Raw genomic sequence first — 12,347 nt, 5'->3', positions numbered from 1 at the left:
GCAAGTTATAAGGTCTGAGGATGAGAAAACCTAGGTGATGATTAAGAGAAAATAATCTGAGGTGTATAAAAGAATGAAACATGTTTCAGATCTTTCTCTTGCTAGTCTGCAGTTACAATCAAACTCCAATGATTCTTAAACATTAATTAATAAAACCCTGATAAACTATTAATCTGGCTCTGACAAAATACCACCACCATTACCACAAATAATAATAATGTTAATTTATCTGGAATTTTTGTCTTTTTAAGAAGGTTCTCTTTTTTTTTTTGTGAAAGTGGGGGACTGTGTTCGCACTCTCACCTAAAATGTTTTTTTAAATTAAAAAACAAAAAACAAAAAACAAAAAACAAAAAAACAAAGATTCTTAGTAACTTCAGAAGATCAATTTGAAGTCACCAGCACCAACAGGTGGAGACAAACTGGAGGAAAGTCCTACCAAGCTGCTGCTGGTTTCCCCACCAGCCTACTGCCTTAAAGAGAGCATCTCTTTTCCTCTGTCTTTCTGAATATTGGAACTCCCCTTTCTCATCTGCCAGGACTTTGCACTTAAAAATTTCAAATGTACACCTTAGAAAAGTTCCCTCTCTAAAATACCCTAACTTCATGTTCTGCCATTAATATATATTTGTTCCAGCAGATTTCTAATGCATTAAAAATTACAGACTGCTTAAAAACTGCCTATACGTCCCTGGCCCAAGATCATCCCACAGAGCCTAGACAACAAATGAAACAGCCTGCCCCTCCCAGATTGCCACTGCATTCAAGCCTTCAGGACCCCCAACTTCACCCCCATATCAGCAAGAAGCAACCACAAGAGATTTCTACACTCCTTTGTCACCCCTTTTTTCTAAACTGAATGCTCAGGGGCTGGACTACCCTTAAAAATGTTCTATTGTTGATTATGTAAATTCTGTCCATGATCCTGATATGTTTATTTTGTCACATAGCATTGCTATGTACTTCTGACAATTGTTCTGTTATGAAAATCTTGCTATGTATACTTTGAGGCAGATTGGCACTGCCCTCTCATAGCCAAATTGGTTAATTGCTTTGACTACAGGTTTAAAGATACCTGTCCGCGTCAACTCAAGGGCCCCAGCCAATCCAAAGGATCCCCAGATCCATACAAGTAAAAGACATTGTGCATCAAATAAGCAAGTTGGTAGATAGATCCTTGGCTGGAGACTGGGAGCCTATAAACTTAGCTTTCCCAAGAGTTCCCCATCGCTGTGACCGGCTGCACTCCCAGCGCGTGGGGGCAAGTGGGTTGGGAGGCACACCTAAGGCCTTCTTCAAAAGGGACAGTGGACCAGGTGACAAGAGGGACTTAAGAACCTCCGTCCCTTTGCTGTGTGGCTTGCCTGATCTCTCTGAGCCTCCCTTTCCTCAGCCATCCTTTAGAGATCACATGAGCTGCTGTGCACGTATTTCAGGTCTAAAATGTCAGCATGGCAGCAGAGTGAAGAAGTGTGTGTCATCTAGTGTAGAGCTGTCTGTATTATCACTCACAGGCTCTGAGGTGCCCTGTATGACTGACAGGGGGAGTCACTTCTAGTGACGTGGCAAAAGCATCACCATTCGAGAGGCTTCCACTTGGGTGGCTACTGACACCTCAACTCAGACAACAGCATCAAGAGCCAGATAGTATAGACCCTCACCAAACTCACAGAACTTGACAAAAGGAGCAGAGCCACAGGCTGGAGACAGCAGGTCCCTGACAGTCCACTTGCAGGAGGACGGCACTGACAAAGTGTGGACCTGACAGCTACATGCGGTACCCATGCCATACTTACCTTCTCACCAATCTCTGTCCGGTCCCCACTGGGCAAGATTTCCAGATCAGGGAGGAGGGCACAGGCTTCCAATACTGACTTGTAGTAACATTCCTTCAGGGGGTGCCCAAACAGGATGTTCTCTCGGAGAGAGTCATTCTGAATCCAGGCCTGCTGGGGCACATAGGCCACAGAGCCCTGTGTGGCAGACAGTGGAAAGACAGACAGACTTGATTAAAAGACAATGAGGTACACCTGCACGCACGAAGAGCCGGTTGCCCAAAACACACACACACAGGCAAGAACAGAGAAGGGCATTAATTCATAGGGAACATCACAGACAAGGAAGAAATGAATGCAGTTCTTTCAGGAACAGAAAGGCCAGCTTGACTGGACAAGGGTGAGTCATGTGAGAGGAAGGCAGATGACAGGGACCATTTCACACAGGGCTGGTGTCATGCCCACCTTTATCAAAAAAGGTGATGAAGTAACTAACACCGAGGACTCTAAAGGAAGGGAAGAGAAATCAATGACCTAAATCTGGATCTAAACTCTCAGAAAAATGACTCAGTTGCTATTCTAATATCCTAGCTAATATCCTAGCCCCCATGTCAGGACAAACCAGTTGTAAACCTCACAAGATAATTCATCTGCAGGCCATGCATACCAAGACACTGGGAAAAACTGATGTTTTCAATATGCTTTCTGAAATCACCAGCTACAAACAAGTCTCGGGCTCAAAACATCAGTGCCTGGGATGGCAGGAACCCAGGAATTATGAAACAGAATGTAACATGGATATCTAAACACCTTTTTCATGTTGCCCGCCCACTACTTGAAAGAAACAACAGGACATACCTTGAAGCAACAAGTCTTTGCCTGGACCCAGACACTGCCCACTTACTTCTAAAAGAGCACTGAACCAGCAAGGGAAACATCTGAATTGAAATCAAACCATGACGAAAGCCCACATCCCCAGATTTGAGTTCCCAGGAGAAGGGGATGCAAATGACAGACAGGTTCGGAGACATGGATCGGGCACAGGCTGGCTACAGTAAAATAGTTGGGTTTTTGTTTATCATTTTGGTTTTTATTTTGGCTGCTGCAGAGCTGACTTACACAGCAAGTACAGGCCTCAGCGGGAACAAGGTGCATGTAGAAAGATCCCAAGGGACTTGAGCTTACAACAGCCTGGAACGTTTCATGTAAAGTTTAGCTCAGCTTGAAACATACTGCACCTCAACTCTCTAATTCCACACTCTTCCCCTCCAGGCCCATATCAAAAATTCAACACTAAGGATTCAAACTGAGTTTCACACATCAGGTTCTGAGATGATTCCAGCCACATCAACCAGCACTGGTTATATTCTATTTACAGGACGAGACACAGAATGATCCAAAAGAAAGAAGCCAGAAGGTTCCAGCCACAAAGATTACAGGGTAAAGTGAGAGTGGAGGGGTGCAGTTTGAACCTTCAGGGACGCTAGGGTATAACCAGGAATTTCCACCCCTCCCCCTCCCTCTGTTCTGACATTTTCAGGCAGATATATCACTGTACTTTGACTAAACTCACCCTAGTGCCTCTCCTTCCCTTAGCTTAGCTTCTTCCTCCCTCAAATAGCCCTCCTCCTTTTCAGCCACACGCACAGGAGTATTATTCAGCCAGGAAAATGGGGATGGAGATCATCATATGAATAAGGCAAATTCAGAAAGCAGAAGCCACAACAAATGTGCTCTTCTCTGCAGCATACCTGGGAATTCACAGCCTGTTTACTGAGCAGCTACCACACTCCACCACAGCCAACAAGCTGTCTTTCCATAGGAGCAGAGAGAATGGGGGATGGCAGAAGGAAAAAGGGGGCTGCTCCCTTGGACAGTTTGTGAGAGACACTAGGCTGACGAGCCTTCCTCCTGAACCATCTCTCCCGCTTCTGGCCCCATCCTACCTTGAGAGCCACGTGTCCCTCCACCTTGTCCATCTCAGCCAGCAGGGCTGACAGCAAAGATGACTTCCCGCAGCCTACCTGGCCCACCACGGCCACAAGTGCTCCTTCGGGGATGGAGAAGTTGATGCTGCAAGGACAGAATAAGGAGCCTGAATGACACAGTGCCCTATCTCCTCTTGAGGGTGGCCCACACTCTGGCTGTCCTGGTCAGTGCCTGGAGACTTCCAGGCTGTGGGACAAGGATGGCTATGGGCTACATGTCACTTTGGAGAGGTGATGGAGGGTATTCGCCTCACTGGGTCTACAACACTGTCCCCAACAACAAGCTACCTTCAGTTGAACTCAAATTGCTATGCACCTGGGACTGTCTGAGAAAGTCCAGAGTGTTGGGCCAGCTATGAAAGAAGGTTCACTCTGAAGGACTGTGTAAAGAGAGCTGAGTTCCAGAAAGACCTTAACCCTGAATGGTCCTTATGTTTGTGTATGCACATGAGTGCATAATGTGTGGACACGCGGTGGCCAGAGGTCAATGTGCTCCTCAGGCTCTGACTGCCTTGCACTTTTTTGGACACAAGGTCTCTTACGATCTGGAGCTTCTCAAGTATGCTGGGATGGTTGCCCAGTAAGCTCCAGGTCCTCCTGTCTCTGCCTCCCCAGGGCTGGGATCTCAGGCATATACTGCTACACCCAGATGCTGTTCTCTTTTAACATGGATTCTGTTGATGGAACTTGGATCCTCATGTGGCACAGCAAGCACTTTAATGATGCCATCTCCTCAGAACTGCCCGCCACCCTGCCCCGAGGTCAGGTCCCACACAGCTGGCTGCCAATTCACTATGTAAACAAGGTTGACCCTCTAACTTCTGATCCTCCTTCCTCTTCCTCCTGAGTGCTGAGACTTCAGGTGAACACCATCATACTCAGCTTTGAAATGGTCTGTTAACAAATAGGAGTTGCCAGGTGGTGGTAGCACATGCCTTTAGTCCCAGCTCTTGGGGGCAGAGGCAGGCCTGGTCTACAGAGCTAGCTCCAGGACAGCTAGGGCTGTTACACAGAGACACCCTGTCTGGAAAAAACAAACAAACAAATACAAGTAGTGGAGCATGCCTTTAATCCCAGGCAGGCAGATCCCTACAAGTTTGAGGTCAGCCTGGTCTACATGGTGTGTTCTAAGCTAGTCAAGACCATATAGTGAGGCTCTGTCTAAAAAGTGCAGAAACGTAAGCTGCAAGCTCTACAGCTAAGACTAGTTTGTCATCATGCACGACACAGCTGCTCTTACAGCCGACAGCTCAGCACATTGACCTCCATGCCCAGGCTGAGCACACGAGCATCCCTGGCCCCCAGGCAGAGACCCTTCTCATTCCTGGGCAATGGTTTCAGAACCAGTTAACCACATGGATCAACTGTTTTGTTTGTGTAGATATGTGAGAGCTGGTCAGAGGGCAAACTCAGGTGTCATTTCTCTGATGCCATTCAGCTTGTTTTTTAGGGACAGAGTTCCTTACCGACCTGGAATTCACCAAGCTGGTTATGTCGTACACCACAGGATCTGCCTGTTTCTCCCTCCCAGTGCTGGGATTACACTGATGTGACCATGCCAAGCTTTTGTCATATGGGTTGAGGGCCACATTCAGGTTTTTACTTACTGAGTCATCTCCCTAGCTCCTAGACTACTCACTGCTGTTGAGTCTTTTGTGCTGCACTGTGAGGGGCAGGGTCATGGGGCTACCCTGGGAGGATTCCCAGGGAGGCAGCTCCTCCCTTCTCCCAGGGGAGACCAGAATATTCTTACAGGCTAAGGGGAGGCAAAGGTTAAACACAGAAGGTTGGGGATTCAACCCTGACAGGTGAAAAGAGCAGGAACCCTGAGTGCTAGGAAGTTGGGAGTGGAGAGCAGGCACAGGAAAGAGACTTAAGTCAGCCCTAAAGGAAGGTCTTACACCCTGAGTAGTCAGTGGAAGCAGAAAGGGAGAGATTCCTTTCTCTGGACAGTCTGTCCTGTGACTGATAAAATACAGTGGGCAAGCTGCCATGACAGAGAACAATTGTTTAGGAGCACAAATGACAAACTTTGCTCCAAAAAAGTTCCCTTGGCTTTGCGTTTTGGATTCCTTGAGAAGATCACTAAGCCAGTACAGTCACAGTGAATGAGAGGCACATATGAGGTGTCCAGGGAATAGGGACAGGGACAGATACTATTGGGGTGAACAGGCTGCTAGGAACCCCTGAGAAATACAGAGAAATGCATTGCTAAGACTAAAACCCTTCAACAGAGTCCCAGCCTAGACACCAGTACACCCTGGGCCTCTAAGCATTGTGCCTGGCTCAGAGAGAAGCACCAGACCCAATCTGGGTCAATGGGAGATCGGCAGGGAGTCTGAGAATGGGGCAGCTCAGAGGAACAGCAGAGTTCTATAGGTTCCGGAGTCCCTGGCTCATGCCGTACCTCAAATGGACCTTCTCACTTCCCCAAACCCCAAACTCCCCTTGTGGCCCAGGAGCACGACTTTCTGTCCCAATCAGAAGGGATACCTGTACCAAGCACCTTCTGAGCTTCTCCTCACAATAGCCCAAGCAGTTGTGATCGGACCTTTTTTCAGATGGGTAAACCAAAGCTGAGAAAGGTAAAAGTCAGGGTCACAAAGGTAGAGAGGGTTCAGAGCCCCAGTGCCAGTGTGTCCACCTCCCAGGCTTACCCATTTAGCGTGGGAGGTTCATCCCTAGCCCATGTGAATGTTGCATTCTTCACAGAGATGCTATTCATGCCCCCACCTGGAAAACAGAGACTATGTGTTGGGAGTCATGCATGGCAACAGGCACACATGCAGATGACCTGCTCTAGGCCCCTCAGAGGCTGAGGACCCTCACTGGTTACACAATGCTTGGGGATACCCTCTTCCATCTCTGGCTGGGCGTACTGAGCATGAGCCAAGATCAAGGAGAAAAAGAGTTGTGCTCATGTGTAAACCTCTCTCCATCAAGGTAACTACCATCATACAGATCAACATACTCCAGGTCCTAGGTTATTGTCTAGCTTAAAGCTAGGGCCTTTACCCCTCAACTCTTAGATCCTAAGACATCTTCCCTTTCTGATTCCCTCCCTTAGCCATTCCTCCCAGCCCACCTCCCAGCTGGGCAATCTTTCTACAACTTCAGTGACAATCAACTGAAAAAAGACTACTGGAAGCCTGTTAGGGAATGGGAAGGCGGGGGAAGGGTGGGAACTTGCCCAGTGCTCACATTATAAAGTCCAGATTCCTGAGGGTCCTGCCCTGCTCCACCAATTTTGTTTCCTCATTTTCCTTTAGCTTCTGTCTCTAATTTTTTTAAAGCCCCCTTAAGGCTACCAGAAACACTTCCAGGGTAAGTGCTATAGACCAGAAACCCACAGAAAGAGGAGGCTGCTAGTTAAATGACACTAACTTCTGCTCCCTGAGAGGCGTGCAAAGCAGAAGCGGCAGCCTCCCAGAAGAGGAAGGGGGTGTGCTGCTGCAAGAACCAGCCGGAAGCTGCTGCAGTCACAGTGCACCAGCCAACTGAGCTCTGGCGGGGCGCACAGGCAGGGCTACACGGTGATTAAAAACCTCAGAAGCAGAAAGACTGGTTCTGACTCTGGCACCTGTAGAGAACGGTGCGCAGCTTGGCTCTGGAGTCCATGTTTCACACCCCAAGAGCCTCAGGACAGCAGAATCCCATGCAGCAGAGTTCAGCACCTGCTTGAACTGTAGTGCTCAAAAAGGGACAAGTATCCCCCTAGGGAACACATGGCAGTGCCTGGAGATAATTTTGGTTGTCACTACTATGAGATGTGGTAGGGAGATGTCAGGGACACTAGTCAGCACCCACAGTCAAAAGGCTGTCCTCAACAAGAACCGTGAGCCTCAAGCACCCACTGTGATAACCTGCTAAGGGCAGCGGAGAGCAGCTACTACCTTTACAGAACAGCAGACACACCCATTAGGCTCCTGGCCAGACACGTCATCACTCCTGCTTATTCGGCCTCTGAGGCAGAGGGTATGGACAGCCTCTTGCCAGCTGGACAGTCTCTGTGGACCTCTTTCCTCATGTGAGCCAGGGCAGCACCCTGAACCACCACAGTAGTGTGTACATGTGCACAGAGGCCTCAGGCACATCTGCTGGCCCTGGCTCCCGCTCTAACGGACATACTCCACTCCATGTTCAAACCATACACACACACATGCACACACACACACCAAAAAGGCTCACCATTGCTGGGGTCATTAGCTATGACTGCAAAGTGACTAGAGACTCCCAAACAAGATGCCAGCTCAGGGGTCATCCAGAAGGATCAACTAGTCTATGAAATAAAGCCAGTGATAAAGATACACAGGATACCTGGCTGGGCCCCATGGCACAGCCCTGTACTCCCAGCTATTCAGTTGGCCAGCTTGGGCAACTTAAATCCTGTCTCAAAAAGTAAATGGTAGACTGAGGCTGCAGGTCAGTAGTAGAGCATTTGCCTAGCTCTATGTGAACTCCTATGTTCCTCCCCAGCAATAAATTGACTAATCAATCAATTAAAACATCCAATGAAAGATCCAGATGAAGAAAATGCCTGAGTGCAGACATAGGCAAAAGCAAAAACTGGGCTATTCCTCACCCAGGACAGAACCAACAACTGGGCTAAACAGCCCACAGTTCCCACTCACACTGAGGAGGGCAAAGCCCCTCCTGGTCCCCTCTGCAGAGGTTAGATCTGGGTCTTGTGGGCAAGCTGGGCAGAGTCAGGTCCTGGAGGATAAGGAGCCAAAGTGGGTAGAGGAAAGGTACCCACCATCCTTGATTGACCACCGCTCAATGCTGTCTGGCTCCAGCTCCTCATGAGACAGAAAGATCCTGAGACGCTTGAGGGAGACGCTGGCCTGGAGAAGCAAGCACAGGGTGTGTCACCCTGGCACCATTGGACCACCTGCCACCCTCACCTGGTGCCCACACAAGTCAGTAAATGAAGGGTGTGCTGCCACATGCAATGGACTTTGGAAGGCAGCATCTCTACACTAGCAGACTGAGTTTGACTTCAACAAGTCACTGGGTTTGGGGGTCCTAATTATAGAAAGACAACACATGCTGCAGCTTGTATGGGCAAAGGGTCTGGGTTTGCTTAAAAATCCTTCCATGCAGAAAGAATGAAAGCATGAGGGATAGATGGAAACGGGAAGAGGGAGAGGAGTGTACTCAGAGTTTTCAGAGGGTGGATCAGGACCCATCAGCAGCATATGAAATTGAAGAAGTAGGCCAAGACCCACCCATGTTTTTTAAACACCAGCTGTGAGAGGGGCCAGAGGAACATAGAATATTCTAGAAAGATTCTTTAAAATTAAAAGAGAATTATTGAGGTAAAGTCCGTACCTCTTATACTTCTGAGGCCGGGGTAGAAAGAACATGAATTCTAAGCCAGTCTGGGTTAGAGTTGAGTTCTAGACCAAGCTAGGCTACAGAGCCAGGCATTCTTTGCAAAGAAGGAAAATGTGTGTCTTTCCCAGAATAGAATCAAATGACTCCTTGCTGCTGAGACAGGAGCCACACTGGGATCAGCAACTGGATTCCCGCACTGGGCCCTCCAGGACATAACACAAGTAGTTTGGAAAAGTGTTGTCAGGGCTGCTCGCGTAAGTCAGTGGGACAGGCTGGGTCCAAATGACACTGAGGAATCTGTGTGTACCATGGCTCAGAGCCCTCATTTCCCCTCCTGGTTCCCTGTCTACCCACACACCTGACACAGCTCCCATGTCCACTCCTGGTTCCCACTGTCCCCGACACATCTGCATGAGGCTACTGATGACCATGGGAGGATTCTGAGAGCCCCTATGTTACCCTCCTGGACCACTCTGTCCGATACACACCTGCACAATGCTGCTGATGACCATGGGCAGGATGTTGAGTGGGAAGCGCAAGATATTGAACAGGGCTAGGGACACAAAGGCTTTCTTTGCATCTAGAATGTTGTTCTCATCCACGGTCACATAGACAGCAAAGGTTGACAAGGCCACCTGCAAACACGGCAAAGTATTGAATGATGGAACCACAACTATACCACCCACAGAAGGAAGGGGGATTCAGTCAAGTCAGATCTCTTTACAGGGCTTAAAATGGAAAAGATTTAAAGGGGGGTGGGAAGGGGCAGGTGCAGAGGCAGCATTCCTGCATCATAAAGGATGAACCAGAAAGACAGATGATCAGGTAAGTATTCTTGGCATGCTTATCTGTAATCCCAACACTGGAGGGGAGGAGCAAGGAGGACCAGAAATGTAAGGTTATCCCTGGCTGTAGAGGGAGTTCAAGGCCAGTCTGGGTTATAACAGACCCAGTCTCAAGCAGACCCAGCCTGGGCGCAAATCCTATAAGGTCACCCGGGAAACTTTACTCCACTGTACACTCTTGGCCAGGCCCCTCTGGCCAAGCTGCCAAGGACTCCATCTTCCTAGAAGCTTGGGTCTGATGAAACCAGCAAAGGGACCTACTTCCTACTCTGCCTGTCAGCAGACCAAGGGAAGAACTATCCAGGCTCTGTGATCAAAGTGGTAGGCAGTGCTCCAAAGACCACCAGTACCTCTTATCACGTGGGTGGCCTCAGATGAGCACCCTGGATATTACAGGCCTCTCAGATTATGTTTTAAACTTTTTGAGATACATTATATGTGTTTTAACCTTGTTTTATTTTTTTTATGTTTTTGAGATGGGTTCCTATTATGTAGTCCTAGCTGTTCTGGAACTCACAATATACACCAGGCTAGCCTCATATTCAGAGATACATATACCTCTGCCTACTGAGTGCTGATTAAAAGTATTATGTATCTGTTTAAAATTTATTTTTTAACTGTACATAGGGGCTAGAGAGATGGCTCAGTGGTTAAGAGTACCGACTGCTCTTTCAGAGGAACTAGGTTCAATTCCCAGCACACACATGGCAGCTACCAACTGTCTGTAACTCTGACACCTTCGCACATAGATGTAGTCGAAACACCAATGCACATAAACTAAAAATAAAAATTTTAAAACTGTGCATTATAAGAAGGTACCATGTGATGCTTTGACACAGGTACTCAGGTCATGTACCATCCCTCAAGCATTTCTCCTTCCACTGCAGGAAAAACATGTTTTGTTGTTGTTGTTTTTTTGCTCCAGCTTTTGCAGACAGACTACACACTCTTCTGTCAGCACTGTGCTTCAATCTAACAGCAATTACAAACAATCCAGCAACCTCCTTCCCCTCCCCCTCACGCAAATGTGTTTGCTCAAAAGCCTCTAGAAATAACCCACATGTTAGAATATTACTCAGCCATAAAAGGAATGCATTTGTTTTGTTTTTCAAGACAGAGTTTCTCTGTGTAATAGCCCTGGCTGCCCTGGAACTATGTCTGTAGATCAGGCTGGCCTCAACTCAAAGGAATCCGTCTGCCTCTGCCTCCTGAGTACTGGGATTAAAGGCGTGGGCCACCACCACCTGGTTAAAAATGCTATTACAAGAAAGAAACTAAAAACTGCCATTCTGAGTGACAGAAATGGAAAGCCACCTCATTTTCTATGTTGTTCACACAGAATGCTCCCAAAAGAAGGAAGTCAACTGATGATTACTAGAATTAGTGAGAGTAAGGGATTGGGGGTAACTTGTAACAAGTATAAGGTCTCCTACTAGGTGAAGTTATATGCTAATATGTGGGGCACATATCAAATATGAAACAACTTAAAGGGGCCACAGAGCTCAGCAGATAAAGGCACTTGCCGCCATGCCTGACAACCCAAGTTCCATCTCTGGGAAACACACAGTAGAAGGACAGAACCTAATTGCACAGGTTGTTCTCCGACCTCTGCACATGCCCCATGGTATTAGCAACATTCACACACACACACACACACACACAAAGTAATAATAATAAAACTAGAAAGCCAAAGTACTCTAGTATAAGAGCCAGTCTTGCCAGCCCCAGGCCCTACTGGATTACAGATGTCATCCTCCTCTGTCATCAGTCTGTCCCTTCTTCCACTCATGTTTGCTCTCATTTCCTCTGTGGAGCCCAGAATTCTACACTCTGCAGGACGCGATGGTCACACAAACAGCCACCATCTGTTAACTGAACAACTACTAGGCTCTGGGTGCCATGGGCTGGGGAGCAAGGCAGGCCTGGCAGCCCTGAGCCAAACACCACTCCAGGGTTTCAGTAGACTTCCTGTTGCCTGCAAGCTGCCATGCTCCCTGTCATGATGATAATGGGCTGAAGCTGTAAGCAAGCCGCCCCCAAATACATGTTTCCTTTATAAGAGTTACCATGGTCATGGTGTCTTTTCACAGCAATAGTAAACCTAAGACACAAGGGTTTAAAAAAAAAAAAGTGTTCTAGTCACACACCTAATTCTCAACAATGAAGACTCGTACAGTGCCCTCAATTGCTGTGTGAAAGTAAAAGGAGTGAAATGCACGGTGCCTTTGAGACCAAGAGAGGTAGGAACCCAGCTAAAAGGGTGAGGAAGGATGGGGTGACTTGTCTATGTCAGAAGACACTTTATTTTCAGAGCATGCCAGGCTACATGTAGTACAATTCTACTAGAATACATGAAACTATTTTAAAGATTTATCTTATTTTTATTTATCTGTGTATTGCCA

At 47.6% G+C, this 12,347-nt stretch overlaps 1 protein-coding gene across 2 annotated transcripts in view; it reads right to left on the bottom strand.

The window, feature by feature from the left end:
* The window catches only part of Abcc1 (ATP binding cassette subfamily C member 1), a 117,384-nt gene that overhangs the window by 32,871 nt on the left and 72,166 nt on the right, over positions 1–12,347 (bottom strand). For both annotated transcript variants that reach the window (XM_051206755.1, XM_051206756.1), the window contains 5 exons: positions 9,589–9,735; positions 8,520–8,607; positions 6,421–6,496; positions 3,722–3,848; positions 1,797–1,973 (listed from right to left, as the gene is read on the bottom strand). In XM_051206755.1, the coding sequence (XP_051062712.1) occupies positions 1,797–1,973; positions 3,722–3,848; positions 6,421–6,496; positions 8,520–8,607; positions 9,589–9,735 (615 nt within the window). The remainder of the gene's footprint in view (positions 1–1,796; positions 1,974–3,721; positions 3,849–6,420; positions 6,497–8,519; positions 8,608–9,588; positions 9,736–12,347) is intronic.

This window comes from Phodopus roborovskii, unplaced genomic scaffold, assembly GCF_943737965.1.
Source record: "Phodopus roborovskii unplaced genomic scaffold, PHOROB, whole genome shotgun sequence".
NCBI classification, from domain to species: Eukaryota; Metazoa; Chordata; class Mammalia; order Rodentia; family Cricetidae; genus Phodopus; species Phodopus roborovskii.
This window is presented reverse-complemented; position numbering and strand designations above follow the sequence as displayed.